The sequence below is a fragment of the Grus americana genome, chromosome 27 (assembly GCF_028858705.1).
Source record: "Grus americana isolate bGruAme1 chromosome 27, bGruAme1.mat, whole genome shotgun sequence".
Classification (NCBI taxonomy): domain Eukaryota; kingdom Metazoa; phylum Chordata; class Aves; order Gruiformes; family Gruidae; genus Grus; species Grus americana.
The window spans coordinates 3,180,365-3,197,612 of NC_072878.1; the positions used below are offsets into that span (position 1 = coordinate 3,180,365).

The 17,248-nt window shown below is 52.6% G+C and overlaps 1 protein-coding gene across 1 annotated transcript; it reads left to right on the plus strand.

Annotated features, from left to right (window-relative positions):
• Window positions 1-14,812: 14,812 nt before the first annotated feature.
• Window positions 14,813-15,727, plus strand: LOC129196944 (olfactory receptor 14J1-like). The gene has a single exon (XM_054804913.1). The coding sequence runs from the start codon at window positions 14,813-14,815 to the stop codon at window positions 15,725-15,727; it is 915 nt and encodes a 304-aa protein (XP_054660888.1).
• Window positions 15,728-17,248: the final 1,521 nt, after the last annotated feature.

Sequence of the window (17,248 nt, forward strand, 5' to 3'; positions counted from 1 at the left end):
TGGCATCATACAGACGAGTCGTAAGCATGCACATGGTGTGCGTGTGGTGGGAGGAACCTGAGTGAGCACAAATGCCCACAGCTGTTCCTGGGGACACCATGAAGGTGCGTGGGACACACAGTGTCCCCAGGTCACTTGACTTAGAGAGTAACATCCCCTGGGAAACCACCTGCATGCAGCACTGGGGTGGGCTTCCTTGAACCCAGGCCCCCGTGTCCATTCCTCCTGCCTTGGGGCACCTCAGGCGAGTGCAGAGCAGGGCGATACAGCGCAGGGCTGAGGTGCCTCCCAGCCTCCTGACGTGGCAACAGGAGCCCAGCGAGACACTGTGACTGCTGCCATGCACTGCCTCTGCATCTGCAAGGGAAGGACTCGTGTCTCTGAACACCCCGTGTGCATGAGGAGTGCATGAGGACAGACAGCTCAGGTGTGGGCACCTCACAGGGCCAAACCTGCTGAACCTTGTCAAACCACTGTTGAATCCACTTTGTTAAATTCCAGCCAACTTATGGAACTCTGTCAAATTACCATTTTACCTCAAGACAGCTTATTGCTGCTTCTCTGAGTGAGGTGCATTCTACTCATCCACAACACATAAACAGTCCTGGCAAGGAAGGTTTTGGGGGTGGGCATGGGGCTCTGTGCAAGACACTTTTTTTTTTTTTAATGCTATAGCTTCACACATGCTAATTAATATATTAAATGAAATTAAAAAAAGAAATGAAGAAGGAAATAATCTAAAGAAAAGAAAATGTGTCAACACACTTTTCGGGTTTTACAGTTCTTCATACTTTTTTGTCTTTCCTTCTAATATTCTGGTCTTTCATGGGATTTGGTGTTCTTTTTCCTTTTTTGCAAAGGAACTTGTTTTCCAGAACTGGGGTTACTTGTAGGACATGAATGCCTTCAGTCTCAGGGACACAGAAGCTCGGTGCCAGTGTAGATGCCCTGGGACCCCTTGCCCAGCCTCCACCTGCAGCTCCCCAGGGGCTCTGGTCTCCCACAGCTCCTCTCTGACAGCTGCCAGTCCCAGGCAAGCCCCTCAGCTACGCTGGGGCCCCTACAAGTGCCCGTGGGTGGTTTTGGTCAGACAGCTGAGATCTGCCTGGAAAGGTGAACAACGGGTTTAGACATTCAAAGAGATGTCAGCACATTTTTATCAGCTGAAACATTTGAGTACTTTTCATGAAATGACAATGTTTCCCCACCGTGCCCGCAATGGGGATTTCCAAGAATTGCATTAATCATGGGAGAAGAAATACTGATCTTTGCTCATTCTTGCCTTGCCACTACTCCATTTCACTGTGTGTTTAACCTCCCTCCCCTTCCGGGTGTTGCAGCTCTCCTGGTTAAAGGACTGTGTCTAAGGGCATCTTTTCAGCAAAGTAAGTGGACATAGGCCCTTCCCATGGCTCTCCAGGCTTCCCCCTCCCCTTGCTTTTTGGTCATTCAGATTCCTCCCAACCATCCGGTGGCTGCTTTGAGCTTCAGGCAGTTAGAAACTTGCCCTTTCTTTCAGAGGTCTTATTATCTCTTTAATCAACTCCTGAATTGTATTTCATCTCTCCTTTCCTATCTCTCTGTCGAAATCATTTCTTGTATGACTATGCCTTGTGGAAGGTGGACATCACTAGGTGCAGCTTGGCCGTGGCATACAGTGCGGGAGAGTGTTTTCATAGAAGCATAGAATCATAGAATGATTTGAGTTGGAAGGGACCTCAAACATCAGACGCTCTTCACTAGGCCTCGTTTCCCGAAGCCCCATCCAACCTGGCCTTGAAGACTTCCAGGGATGGGGCATCCACAGCTTCTCTGGGCAACCTGTGCCAGTGCCTCACCACCCTCACAGGGAAGAATTTCTTCCTCATATCTACCCTCTTTTAGTTTAAACACATTACCCCTTGTCCTACCACTACACTTCCTTGGAAACAGTCCCTCCCAAGCCTTCCTTTAGGCCACCTTTAGGTACTGGAAGGCTGCAATAAGGTCTCCTCAGAGCCTTCTCTTCTCCAGGCCAAACAACCCCAGCTCTCTCAGCCTGTCTTCACAGGAGAGATGTTCCAGCCCTCTGATTATCTTTATGATGTCCTCTGGACTCACTCCAACAGCTCCATGTCTTTCTTGTACTGAGGACGGCAGAGCTGAACACAGTACTCTACGTGGGCTCTCACCAGAGCAGAGGGGCAGAATCATCTCCCTTGACCTGCTGGCCATGGTTCTTTTGATGCAGCCCAGGATACAGTTGGATTGCTGGGCTGCAAGTGCACACTGACAGCTCATGTCATTTTTCATCAACCAGTACCCTCACGTCCTGCTGCACAGGGCTGCTCTCAATCCCTTCATCGCCCAGAAGGTATTGATACCAGGGGCTGCCTGACCCAGGTGTCGGACCTTGTACTTGGCCTTGCTGAATTTCATGAGGATCACATGGACCCACTTCTCGAGCTTGTTCAGGTCCCTCTGAATGGCATCCCATCCCTCAGGCATGTCAAATGCACCACACAGCTTGGTGTCACCTGCACATTTGCTAAGAGTGCATTCATGTTGGACCTGAAACCTTCAAAAGACAGAGATAGCACCAACTCCCTGGGAAACCTTCTCATCGCTCATTGGCCCCCATCCTCCCATCATGCATTCACAACAGTGAAGCACCTGTCTCTGCCTGATTCCTTCCTGGTTGGTGTCTGAAGGCTCTCTATGGTCTCCCCAAAGCCACCTTTTCTCCTGACCGAACAAACCCAGCTGCCTCACCCTCCCAGAGTAAGAAAATTGACCTTAGACATGCATGCTGGAGAAGTGTCAGTCCCTGCAGTCCTGCTGGATTCTCTTGCATCTGCAAAGGGCTTCAGGGTTGTGAGAATATCATCACCTACCTGCCTTCCTACATCGGTCACTCTCACTTGTGCATGTCATCATGATGTTATGCACAGACGTTGCAGGCTCTGAGGAGAGCCCAACCTGAACAAGCCGTCATTCACAATTGAACTTTGAAGTTAAAATGTTTCAGGCTCACAAGACAACATTACATCACTAGGAGAGGCTGGCTCTGGGGATGCCATGCTTGGTGCTCACCCCCCCCCCCCTCACAGGAGCAATTTAAGAATCACAAGAAGGAAATCAAGATTCACAGAAGCTACAACCAGAAGCAACAGAAACACCAAGGCATTCAGGCCAGAAGGGACCTTGCGGGTACTCCAGACCAACCTCCCACCCACTTCAGGATGAACAGTAAATTCCCACCATGTTCCTCAGGGCTTTCTTCAACAGTGTCCTGAAAATGTTTCCTGGGGATTTTGTCTGAGATCACTGGGGGCCCCCTGGAACTCTCTGAGGAAGCTGCGGGTGCCTTTTGCTGCCAGGTCAGGAGAGTCACAGGATTCCTTGACTCCCAGCAAGTGGCTAGTAACCTTGAGCAGCTTCTAACAAACTCTGTCCACCGTCCTTGATCAACAGGTGCATTGCTGAGAGGCTGATGAAGCTTTTCTGGCCTTTGGACTATTACCCCCTGCTGCTCTTCCATGTAGGAACCAATGATGCATCCAAACTGAGAAAGTATTGAGCATGGCTACATGGCTCTGGGGGTGATGGTCAAGGGCTTGGTGGTCCAGGTGGTGTTCTCCTTGATCCTGCCAGTCAGGATGAGGAACCTGAGGCCTGGACGTATCCTGTTGGTCAACGGTTGGTTGCAGAGCTGGTATCAACAACAGGGGTTTAGTTTCCATGACCATGAGACCCTCACTGAGGATCAGCACCTGCTTGGACTAGATGGGGAGATTTATCCCCTGATGAAGTGGGGTAAAATTATCTTTGCTAACAGACTGGTGTATTGGGTCTGGCTGAGATGGAGTTAATTCTCCCCACAGCAGCCCTCATGGTGCTGTGCTGTTGTCCTGGTTTTAGCTGAGAGGGTTGATTTTCTTCATAGTAGCTAGTGTGGGGATATGTTTTGGATTTGTGCTGGAGACAGTGTTGATAATATAGAGATGTTTTTGTTCTATGGACTTATTGTGCGTTTACATGGGGCCAAGGCCTTTTCTGCTTCTTGCACTGCCCTGCCAGCGGGATGGCTGGGGGTGCACAAGAAGTTGGGAGGAGACACAGACAGGACAGGTGACCCAAACTGACCAAAGGGATATTCCATACCATATGACGTCATGCTCAGTTTATAAGGAGCTTGGGGGAAGAGAAGGGGGGAGCGGCGGCGTTCGGAGCAATGGCGATTGTCTTCCCAAGTAACCGCTACGCGTGACAGAGCCCTGCTTCCCTGGAGATGGCTGAACACCTGCCTGCCCATGGGAAGTGGGGAATGAATTCCTTGCTTTGCTTGTGCACGCGGCTTTTGCTTTACCTATTAAAAGGTCTTTATTTCAACCCACGAGTTTTCTCACTTTAACTTTTCCAATTCTCTCCCCCATCCAGATGGGGGGGAGCGAGTAAGCGGCTGCGTGGTGCTTAGCTGCCGGCTGGGGTAAAACCACGACAGCTGTGTATTGGTAGCTAGCAAACTGTTGATAACACACCAGTGTTTTGGCTACTACTGAGCAGTGCCAGCACACATCAAGGCTGTCTTTCCAACATTTCTTTTTCCCCAGCAGCAGGCTGGCGGTAGGCAAGATCTTGGGAGGGGACACAGCCAGGGCAGCTGACCCAAACTGACCAAAGGGATATTCCATACCATGTGACATCTGCTCAGCAATTAGAAACTGAGAATAGGGGGAAGAACAGGGCGGGGGCATTCGCTGTTTGGTTTTTTTTTAACAATGTTTGTCTTCCAGAGTAAGGGGTACGCATACTGAAGCCCTACTTCCCGGGAAGTGGCCGGACATCGCCTGCTGATGGGAAGTAGAGAATAATCTTTTGCTTTTTGCTTTGCTTCCGCGCGCGGCTTTTTGCTTTAGCTACATTAAACTACCTTTATCTCGACCCACGAGTTTGGGGTTGGTTTTTCAATCCTCCTTTCTCCCCTCCCTGCCTTACTGAAGAGGGGAGTGATCGAGCGGCTCTGGTGGGCACCTGGCCCCCAGCCAGGGTCAACCCAGCACAACTGGCAAACCTGGTAAGAAGACCTTTAAACTGGGAACGTTGGAGCAGTGAGAATAGCCAACAGTCATGTGAGGCAGTGATGGATGGAATAGGCCAGCAAAGTGTTTGTTATGTGAACAAAAGGAAGATAACCATCAGGAAATCAGGGCTGGAGTGGAATCACCTCAAGCGAATGCACCCAAGTCAGACAGTGGCATTGGGACAGCCTTGTGGTGAACGATCTCATTCCCTTTCTGGACAATCAGCACGGCTGGGCACCTCTCTGAAGTGCCTGTGCACTAATGAGCACAGCGTGGGGAACCAAGAAGAGGAATTAGAAGTTTGTGGGCAGTTATGGAGCTGTGATCCCATTGGGAAAAGAGACATTCTGGGATACCTCACACAGATGGAGTGCTAAGAGGGAGGGAGGGTGAATAACACCTCTTCAGAATGACCAGGACAGTTTTTTGCAGAGAAGTTCCCCTTTAAGTGAGAGAACAGTGGGAAGGCATGGACCTCTGCCTTGGGATAAATGATGAGCCAGTCGAGAGCTTATGGGTCAGGATTAGCAGGCAGACCAACATGAGTGACCTTTTAGTGGGTGGCTGCTATTGAGTGCTTGAACAGGAAGAAGTGGACAAGGCCTTCCTCAGACCACTGGAAGAAGCCTCATGTTCTCACACGCTGGTCCTCATGGGGGAATGCAACCACCTTGGTAGTTGCCTGAGGGGCAACATAGCAGGGCACAAGCCATCCAGAAGGCTTCTGGAGGACATGAGTGACAACTTCCTAAGCATGCAGAGATGCATTTGGAGTGATGGCGTTTGTCTTCCCAAGTCACCGTTACGCATGATGGAGTCCTGCTTTCCTGGAGATGGCTGAACACCTGCCTGCTGATGGGAAGTGGGGAATGAATTCCTTGTCTTGCTTTGCTTGCACGTGTGGCTTTTGCTTTACCTATTAAAATGTCTTTATCTCAACCCATGAGTTTTTACGTTGACACTTCCAATTCTTTCCCACATCCTGCTGTGGGGGAGCGAGCGAGCTGCTGTGAGGTGCTCAGCTGCCGGCTGGGTTAAAGCAATGACATCTGGTCAGGGACCTGAAGAAAAACAAGAAAAGGCTTCTACAGGTACAGAGAGCACAGACGCAAGACTAGGGAAAATGTGGGCCCACTGATACATGGGCCACAGGCCCTGATGACAAAGGATATGGAAAAGCCCGAGACACTCAGTGCTTTCCTCATCTTAGTCTTCACTGCAAAAAGTAGCCATCAGGCATCCCAGGGCCCTGAGACCAGAGGGGAATCTGGAGCAAGGAAGACTTAACGCTTGGTACAGGAGTCTCAGGGTAGGGACCAGTTAAACAAACCAGACACACATAAGTCCATGGGTCCTGGCTGTGTTGGGGGCTTTCAGCCTTGCCACTGCCCCCAGATGTCTCCACCACAGCATGTCCTACGGTGTCCCACACCTGCACCTCTTTCCCTGCAGGCTCTTGACACCCAGCCTGCTTTTCCAGGAGCGTCTTCCCACCCTTACTGATATCCCTCCATCCTCACAGACTCTTCATTGAAAGGCAAAGCTCTGGCTGATCCAGACTCTTGCTGGGTGGCCTCTTGTACCACAGAACTGCACTTGCAGGGACATTTCTTTCTCCTTGTGTCCCATCTCAACCTCCCAAGATTCACTTGGTGGCATCTTGTCTTTCTCATCATGATGTTTCCCAGTTTTCAGAAAAGCTCCACCATCTCTGAAACCACCTTTCAAGCAGTCTCAGGCTACTCCTAGACTGCCCTGAGCCTCTCCACCACTGGGCAAAGGGGCCAAAGAAGCCCAGGTCTCTCAGCCCCTCCACACAGCCCATCTGCTTAAGGCCCCAAACTCCACCTGGCCACATCTCCTCTGGCCACTCTCCAGCTCCTCCCAGCTCCAGCAAAAGAGGGAGCCGAGAACTGGGACAAAGCCATGTGTGGGGGTCCCTACCAGTGCGGTGTCAAGGGCCATAAGAACTGCCCTGCTCTGGGGGACCATGCTCATCCTAACGCAGCCCCGTATGCAAGTGGCCTTCTTCACAGTGAGCAGAAACCCCTGGCTCGGATGGTGTCCCTCGCGGTTGCCAGGCCCTTCTCCTCCTCAGAGTCCCTCCTCAGCACAGCAGGTCCCAGCTGGCCCTGATGTACACGTTGGTTCTTCTCCCTGAGGCCAGACTGGCCAATTCTCCTTGTCAACGTCACGAGGTTTCTTTTGGCCAAATCCCCGAGTTTCTCCAGGTCCCTCTGGACTGAAGCTCCATTTGGTCAGCGGTTACTGTTTGTGTGCGGGTGGCTCACCCTGATGGTGGTGTAGTCTCACAAGAGAACAGCACGAGGAGTCGCAGATCTCTACAGACCCAGGTAGGAATTGCCATGAAGAGAGTCTGCAAAACACCAAAGGAGGGTACAAAGCAAGCCAAACCAGGGTCAGTGGAGAAAGGAGAAAGGAGGGTGGGGCTGTTTGACGCATGGTGATATTAGAGGAAAATGTATAGCTGTGTAGACACACAGACAACATGGATCCCTCCAGGAGCTGGTCTTAGACCTTCCGTCTATAGAGGAGCTGGCCCCAGGATCACCTCAGCTCCCCAGTTCCCCCACGCACAGAGAGACACTCACGTACAAATGTCTCTCTCCAGCCCAGCAGCACAGCACCATTGAGGTTGGAAGGCAGCCACCTTCCACCTTCTCTGGGCTTCCTCTGCATGCCTGGTTTTTCGTCAGCAGCTCCTTTCTCATCCATGCCTTCCTCCAGCCACCTTTTCTTGACTTTCTGCATTAGGCGCATCAAACAGCTCTCTGCAACTCTCTTCTCTGCAGGGCCATATCCCAAGGGATTCTTCCAAGCATGGTGGCCAGGAGGTCAGCTTCTGCTCTCCTGAAGTCCTGCTCTTGGCCTTCTTCCCTTCTCTCAGGATCCTACACTCTACTTTCCCACCCCTGAATGTTACACCTCTGACCAGCTCTTCCTTCTTTGTAAGCATGAAGTCCTGCAGGGCATCTCATCTCTTCTTTTCTCCACTCTGCTCCCACCAGCGAGTAGCTTGGGGGCAGCAAGGGAACTTGCTAAAACTCCAGTGTGAACAGGAGTCAAATGGACAGTGACCTGTGGATAAGTTCACAGTGGAGGTACATCAGCTGAGGTGATGGTTGCCTTTGGAAAAGCCCCTGCCAGAACATGTACACACCAGTGACTGCACACCCAATAATCCAAAGCCTCTTTGAACTTTAATGGCTTGAGTGATATCAGCCCTGTTCTGCAGTTGGAATAGATGGTCCCTTCCAGCTTGAACTATTCTGTTCTATTCTGTTCTGTTGTGTTCTGTTCTATTCTATTCAGATGTTTCTTCCCTGTTTCAAATCTTTCACTTTTTCATAATCTTCTGAGATTCTTTCTGTTATACGCACTCTGTATGCACCCTCTCACTAGACAGAACAGGAATGACAATAAAAATTCTCCACCAGTTCTACCTGCCAAGGAACTAACTGTGATTACAACACTGAATTTACCCCACTCTGTTCTATCACTGGAGTACAAAAACTTACCTGGGACAGATGGCATCACTTCCCTCCACATCACTTAAAGCTCTGCTCATCTGTTGTTTAAGTCTAAACTGGTGTTGGGGGGGGGTTGTTTGTTTGTTTGTTTCTTTTTCCTTCATAAAAGGAGATTTTGACCAGCTTTCTGAATGTCTCCGTCTGTTAGAATCATCATAGAATCATCATAGAATGGCTTGGGTTGGAAGGGATGCCAAAGGTCATCTAGTTCCAGCCCCTCTGCCATGGCCAGGGATACCCTCCACTAGACCAGGCTGCCCAAAGCTCCATCCAACCTGGCCTTCAAACCATCCAGGGAGGGGGCATCCACAGCTTCTCTGGGCAACCTGTTCCAGTGCCTCACCACCCTCACAATGAAGAATTTCTTCCAAACATCTAGTGTGAATCTACCCTCTTTTAGCTTAAACCCAATTCCCCTTTGTCCTATCACGACACTCCCGGATAAACAGTCCCTCTCCAGCTTTCCTGTAGGCCCCATTCAGGTACTGGAAGACCTAGAAAGAATTAGGTCTCCCCAGAACCTTCTCTTCTCTATACTAAACAAACCCAACTCTCTCAGTATGTCTTCACAGGAGAAGTGCTCCAGCCCTCTGATCATCTTCCTGGCCTCCTCTGGACTCACACCAACAGCTCCATGTCTTTCTTGTACTGGGGACCCCAGAGCTGGACACAGTCCTGCAGGTGGGGTCTCATGAGAGCAGAGAAGAGTGGCAGAGTCCCCTCCCTCGACCTGCTGGTCACACTGCTTTTGATGCAGCCCAGGACATGGTTGGCTTTCTGGGCTGCAGGCGCTCATTGCCGGCTCATGTTGAGCTTCTCATCAATCAACACCCCCAAGTCCTTCTCCTCAGGGCTGCTCTCAATCCATTCTGCACCCAGCCCTTAGTTGTGCTTGGGATTGCCCCGACCCATGTGCAGGACCTTGCACTTGGCCTTGTTGAGCTTCATGAGGTTCACACGGGCCCACCTCTCCAGCCTGTCAAGGTCCGTCTGGATGGCATCCCTTCCCTCCACCGTGTCGACCACACCACACAGCTTGGTGTTGTTGGCAAACTTGCTGAGGGCGCACTCGATCCAGGTGTCCATGTCGCCGACAAAGATGTTAAACAATTCCGGTCCAAATACCAACCGCTGAGGAACACCACTCGTCACTGGTCTCCACTCGGACATTGAGCTGTTGACCACAAGTCTTTGAGTGCGACCATCCAGCCAATTCCTTATCCACCGAGTGGTCCCTCCATCGAATCCATGTCTCTCCAATTTAGAGACAAGGATGTCATGTGGGACAGTGTCAAATGCCTTGCACAAGTCCAGGTAGGTGACGTCAGTCACTCGTCCCTTATCCACCAACGCTGAAACCCCATCCTAGAAGGCCACCAAATCTGTCAGGCAGGATTTGCCCTTAGTGAAGCCATGGTGGCTGCCACCAATCACCTCCTGGTTTTCCATGTGCCTGAGCACAGTTCCCAGGAGGATCCGCTCCATGATCTTGCCAGGCACAGAGGTGAGAAGTCCTCCCAGTGACACTCCAGTGCTGCCAGTGAGGATCAGAGTGCTGCCCTGGTTCTCCCAGTGCTGCCCCAGTACTCCCAGAGCAGCTCCCTGGCTCCCTGCAGTGCTCCCGGTTCCACACCAGTGCTCCCAGTGCCGATTACTGGCTCCTCCAAGTTCTCCCAGTATCTCCCCAGTACTCTCAGTACAGCTCCCAGTGCCACCCCAGAGCTCCCAGTGCAGCCATAGTGCTCCCAGTGTTTCCCCAGTGCTCCCAGTGTGGCTCCCCGCTCCTACCAGTTCTCCTAGATCTGCCCCAGTGCTCCCAGTGTGGTTTCCTGGCTCACCCCGGTGCTCCCAGTTCTGCCCCAGTGCTGCCAGTGTGGATCACAGTGCCACCCCAGTGCTCCCAGTGCCACCCCAGTGCTGTCGGTGCTGCTCCCTAGGTCCCCCCAGGGCTCCCAGTGCCACTCCAGTGCTCCCAGTGTGGATTCCTGGCTCCTCACAGTGAACCTGGTGGGGCTCTTTGCCCCCCTCCCCCCCTCCCTCCAGTTCTCCCAGAGCCACCCCAGTGCTCCCAGTCCAATTCCCAGGCTCCCTGCAGTGCTCCTAGTTGCGCTCCAGTTCTCCCCGTGCCATTCACTGGCTTCCCCCAGTGCTCCCAGTACCGCCCCAGTACTTGCAGAGCAATTCCCTCGGTCCCCCTAGTCCCCCCAGTTCTGCCCTAGTGCTCCCAGTTTGGCTCCCTGGCTCAGCCCAGTGCTCCCAGTGCCACTGCAGTGCAGCCAGTGCCACTCTTTGGTTCTCCCAGTGCTTCTTCAGTTCTCCCAGTGGGGGTCCTTGCCTCCCCTCCCAGTTCTGCCACTGCCACCTCAGTGCACCCAGGGTGGCTCCCTGTCTCCCCCACTGGTCCCAATGCCACCCCAATTCTCCCACTATGGCTCCCTGGCTCCTCCCAGTGCCCCCAGAGCCGCTCCCAGGCTCCCTGCGGTGCTTCTAGTCTCCATTTCTACTCCATTTCTAGTCTACATTTCTAGGCTCCATTTCTACTAGAGCTGCTCACAGGCTCCCTCCAGTGCTCCCAGTGCCACACCAGTGCTCCCAGTTGTGGTGGGTTGACCCTGGCTGGACGTCAGATGCCCACTAAAGCCGCTCTATCACTGCCCCCTTCAGCTGGACAGGGGAGAGAAAATATAACGAAAGGCTCGGGGGTCGAGATAAGGACAAGGCGAGATCATTCACTAATTACTGTCACTGGCATCTTCTCACAGAAGACATCCCTGTAGCCTCCCCTCCTCCTGCTACCAAAACCTTGCCACGCAAACCAAACACATCTGCTGGCCCTCGTTTTGCTGGTTTTGTAATCTCATTTGGTGTTTTGGAGGTGGTGTTCATGGCAATTCCTACCCGGGTCTGTAGAGCCCTGCAACTCCTCATGCTGTTCTCTTGTGAGACTCCACCACCATCAGGGTGAGCCACCCACACACAAACATTAACCACTGACCAAATGGGGCTGCAGTCCAGAGGGACCTGAGATACTTTGAGATGCTAGTCAACACAAACCTCTTGAGGGTTACAAGGAGAAGTGGCCAGTCCTGCATTAGAAGGAAGAGTAACCTCGGTCATCAGGGCAGGCTTGCACCTGACCGGCTGAGCAGTGACCCTGAGGAGAAGGGTCTGGGGGTTACTTGGGACACCATACAAGCCAGTGATGCATGTTCACTATGAACAAGGCCACCTGCATACAGGTCTGCATTAGGATGACCATGGCCACCCAGACCATCTTGAGACTGGTTGAAGTGTGGTTTCAGAGATGGTGGAGTTTTTCTCAACATTGGAAAGCAGCACAAGAAAGAAATAATGGCACAAAGGGAAGCTTTGGAAGTTGAGACTGGGCATGAGGATTTCATGTCACGTTGAGTTACACGAAACATCACTCCAAGTGCAGTGCTGTGGTACAAGAGGCCACCTAGAAAGAGTCTGGATTAGCCAAAGCTTTGTATTTCAACACACAGCCCCTGAGGATGGAGAGATATCAGTAAGGGTAGGAAGATGCTCAAGTGAGAGCAAGGTTGGCAAGCACAGTGGATGTCCACAGCCTTCAAGGAAGCAGGTGCAGGCATAGGACACCATATGACAAGCTGTGGTGGAGATGGTCAAGGGAGATGACAAAGTTGAAAGCCCCCAACAGAGCTGAGGTCTTGCTCCCATTGGCTGTGGCTGTTGGCTGGGTCACCAAGGCCTACCAGGAGACACCTAATCCTTACAGCACGAGGGCCTCATGGCCTCCTTGTCTCCACTCAAAGGCCTGGGAGGTGTCGTACCATTGTCCTGCACTTGGCATTGCATGTCCCCACAACACCCTGCCCCAGGAAGAGCCCTGTGTGTGGGACAGGACCTCCCCTCGCAGGGGCTGGGGCCCAGGGCTTGGCCCTTTGACTTGATCAAACACACCCAGGATTACTGAGCATCAGAGCCACCTTGCCATTGCCTTTGCCTACCTGTCATCACTGCCTCCACTTGCCTGCTCTAACCAGCCCCAGAGTTCCTTTGTCAGGGATGGCCCTCAGGGGGACCCATTAATGCTCCAAGAAACTGTGGAGTTTGCATCGGACTGTGACTTCTGGAGAGGTTTCATCAGCTTCCTCTCAGGGCCTGAGCTTCATGGACTCATCCCCAAACCCACCAGAGGGGTCATTACCATGCCGCCTTGGGCTCGTCCTCTCCTGCTGCTCTCCTGGGACAAAGGGAGCTCATGGCAAGGGGGCTGTGCTGCAGAGAGACATCTCTGGCCAGGAGCAGCTCCTCTGCAGAGCACAGCAGGGCTGAGGGCTCTGCCTGCAGGCACCGAGGGGAGAACAGCGAGGCAGAGAGAGCTTAAAGGCAGTTGGAAATGGGAGGCTTGCTGAGAGCTCAGGGAGGGAGAAATCTTCAGAGCCCTTGACACGGTAAGTCTCTGGGTGCAGGGCAATGCCGATGCGGTTCCTGGAGGCATCTCCTCAAGCTGGCAGAGCCCACAGCTCACAGTTTGAGTGGCTGTGAATGCAGGTGTGCAGGCAGGGGTGCCCAGTTGTGTCCTGCAGAGCAGGGTCCCTGCAGCCCAGGGGCTGTGTGCCGGGGCAGGGACTCTGCCGCCTGCCAGGGTCAGCCCTCAGCCTGCCCGGGGAGCTGCCCAGGGCACTGCAGGGAGAAGCTGTGGGTGGAAGGAGCGACCCCCTGGAAGGGCAGGGCAGGGTCCTTCTGCTCTTGAGAGGGTTCTTTGTTTGTGAGCCCTGATTACAGCTCCAGATCGCCCCCGGGATATTTCACAGGGAACTTTTTAATAAGATTATCAAGGAAGAAGGTACCTGTGAGTGAAGGTGCTTCCCAGGGTTGGTGCTTTCAATTCCCTGCTGTGATGGTCAGAGGAAACAGTGATGGAGCTGTCAGCTTTGCACAGGAGACCGAGACTCCTACAGCATTACAGTGAGTGATGAACAGGTTTTTCAAGGCACCTGATAAAGTCACTTCACCCTTTCCTCTGCCTACAGAAAGCATCAACATCACCTTTGTGGTCTCTTCAGGGGTGATCTGCTCTTCTCCTTAAGACCTGCCAACACAGAGGTGCCCCTGGGCAGTGCCCTGCTGCCAGGAGGGGTCTGCAGGGCAGAGCTGAGCACACAGAGGGTGGGATGGGCTCTGTGAGCAGGGACAGGGAGGAGAGGTGTGGGCAGAGCACCAGCTCCTGGCAGGGACAGCTCCAGGCAGCAGAGACATGGGCAGGGAGTGGGAGGAAACTGCAGCCAAGCCCTGGGCTAGGCTGCCTTCAGGCTGCTCTCTTGTGGTCCCTCACTCTAGATGTCTGCTGGGCGCTGTCTGCTGAGCAATGAGCTGACTCTGCCTTTAGGACATCCCATCTTCAGGATTCCTGAATGTCTTCTTTGTCCGTCCCACCGAGCTTCTGTGCTGCCCCCCCCCGAGAAAGGCACAGCTCTCCTGTAGGATCCCAGGGAGTTCTGAGCCATCCCTCGTGGGTCGCCAGTCTCTTGTCAGATTCCTTTGCTTCTTTCTGAGAGAGGCCATGTCCAGTTCTAAGATCCAGTTCTAAGATCTGTCCTTTAAAATAGGACTCTCCTGCTTTCATCAAACTCTAGTTGCGCTTCCTTTTTTTTTTTTTTTTTAAACACTAATCAGTATATGCTGTCATCCTCTTCTACCTCGAGGTAGCAGAAGCAAAAGCACGGAGCAAGACCTTTTGCGTCTCTTTTTCTAACAATCCACCCTTTCAGTTGTAAAAAAGAGGATCTTTGGCCCTAAAGCTAATACTCACCAGATGTGATGATGGAAACAAAAAAACTACAGAGCAACAGACATGCTCAGCCTCTCTTCTGCCACCCACTGTCTTTGGAGTGATGAGTGCAGATATTGAACATTTCCATCAAGGGTGAATTGCATCTGACAGCCCTGGTGACCATCGGGGGTGTCAAGAACCAGCTCCCATGTACTCACTGAAGCAGGGCAGAGCTGACTCCTTGGCAGCACAGGGGCAGAGGTCCTGCTCCTCACAGCACACTCAGCCAGCACAAAGCAAAGAGAGGAAATGCCTTGGAACTGGGGGAGGGGGCGGGATTTCTGTGAAAAATGGAGTGGCTTTGCTCAGAGAAGTCTGTCATAGCTTTCCCTGTCTTTTTCTTTTTAGGACAATGGCCCCATATTAAGAACCAACAAATGTCCAACAGCAGCTCCATCACTGAGTTCCTCCTCCTGGCATTCGCAGACACACGGGAGCTGCAGCTCTTGCACTTCTGGCTCTTCCTGGGCATCTACCTGGCTGCTCTCCTGGCCAATGGCCTCATCATCACTGCCATAGCCTGCGACCACCACCTCCACACCCCCATGTACTTCTTCCTCCTCAACCTCTCCCTCCTCGACCTGGGCTCCATCTCCACCACTGTCCCTAAAGCCATGGCCAATTCCCTCTGGGACACCAGGGCCATCTCCTATGCAGGATGTGCTGCTCAGGTCTTTTTTTATTTCTTTCTAATGTCAGCAGAGTATTCTCTCCTCACAGTCATGTCCTACGACCGCTATGTTGCCATCTGCCAACCCCTGCACTACAGGACCCTCCTGGGCAGCAGAGCTTGTGTCCACATGGCAGCAGCTGCCTGGGGCAGTGGGTTTCTCTATGCTGTGCTGCACACGGCCAATACATTTTCTATACCACTCTGCCATGGCAATGCCCTGGACCAGTTCTTCTGCGATGTTCCCCAGATCCTCAAACTTTCCTGCTCACACTCAGACTATCTCAGGGAAGCTGGGCTTATTGTGGTTAGTTCCTCTTTATTCTTTGGTTGTTTTGTTTTTATTCTTCTGTCCTATGTGCAGATCTTCAGGGCTGTGCTGAGGATCCCCTCTGAGCAGGGACGGCACAAAGCATTTTCCACATGTCTCCCTCACTTGGCTGTGGTCTCCCTGTTTATCAGCACTGCCATATTTGCCTACTTTAAGCCCCCCTCCATCTCCTCCCCATCCCTGGACCTGGTGGTGGCCGTTCTGTATTCCGTGGTACCTCCAGCAGGGAACCCTGTCATCTACAGCATGAGGAACCAGGAGCTCAAGGATTCGCTATGGAAGCGTGTTTAATGGTTTTTGTTTCACCAACAATAACCTGTCTCTCTTTCTCTGCACATGTCCCAGAGTTCATCTTAGACCAGGAGTCAGCACTTTTCCCTTGTAAAAAATCCTGCTTATATTTACTTTTCTGGTTTATATTACTTGTCTGGAGGTTTGATTGTGTTGTGTCTGACCCTTGTGCAGCACTGTGTCAGATGTGAGATGTTCAACAGCAGCTCTTCAAGATCAAGAGGATCTCTTGGTGCAGTACCTGAAGCCTGGGCTCTTCCCCTAGAGTACTGCCAGTGAAATATCCAAAGAATTGATCTTTTAAAGAGTCTGTTCTCCTTGTGTTCTCCCTGTGTTTGGGGTTAAGCTCACAGTACCATGGGGTTCCATTGGCCCAAAAGTTCTCGTTTTAAAGGTGTCCATTTGCTGTTGAGACGGTCCATCAGCTCTCCATTACATCCTCAGGCTTCTTGACATATGACAGGCCCGATGGCATATAGCAGTGTATCTGGATATGAGTTTGGAGGAGTCAGGAGAGGATGGGGACTCACCTTGTGCCCTGGGGTGGGAATGAATGGAGACACACAAAGTGGAACACCCTTAAAGGAGAATTGCCCCCAAAGTAAAGCACTAAGTTGATGTATCCACAAACAAGGACTCTGCAGTGCCATGGGAGTCAGTGGGGCACCAGCGGGCACGGGGAGGGGAGAGTGGAGAGATCCATGAGCTGCCTGAGGACCCCCAGGGCCAGGACTCTTGTGTTGTGCTGGGGAGTGGGGCTGGTGGAGGCAGAGAAGGGGCAAAGGCTGTTGGGGTTAGGGATCCCCTAGAATATGAATGCAGGAGAGCCAGAGATTGAGTGGCCTCTGTTTGCTCGTGCACTCAGAGCCAGCACCAGCCCTGGGCTGATGGGGAGGCTGAACTGCCTCTCTGCCCCCAGGAGCTGCTGTGTCCTTCAGAGGGGCCGGGGCTCTGGTGTGAGTGCCCAGAGCTCTGCAGCAGCACCCTGCGGTGGGAACTGCCACGGGGCCAGGGGAGGTGGCTGATGGCCTTTGCCACGATGGTGCACTGCTGGCTCCTGCTCAGCTTGTCATCCTCTGGGACCCCAAGGCCCTTCTCTGCAGCGCTGCTCTCTAGCCAGTCAGCCCCCCGCATGATGTCCACAGTGTGGCTGGACTGTCCTCCCCTAGGGACTTTCTCAGCAGCAGCTTGTCCTTCTTGGAGATCGGCTTCACCTCTGCCACAGGCCCCACGCTGCTGCAGGGTCACCGGGGACAGCAACCCCCTCTCCTGCCAGGGCTGCACAGCCCAGGCCTGTTTCTCTCTGGCCTTGGGGGCTGCAGCCATTGCTCTCTTGGTAGGAACCTCATTCATCCTTAAGTTGCCACCTGCCACCCACCCCAGTATTTGTCTGCTGTGAAGCAAAGCCATTCCACACAAGGGGGCCAGTCTCTTGGTACCAGGTTTCCACGTGACAAGTCTGGAAAGGTCCCAGTGGACTGGAAGCTGGCAAATGTTGTCCCAATTTCCAAGAAGGGTGAA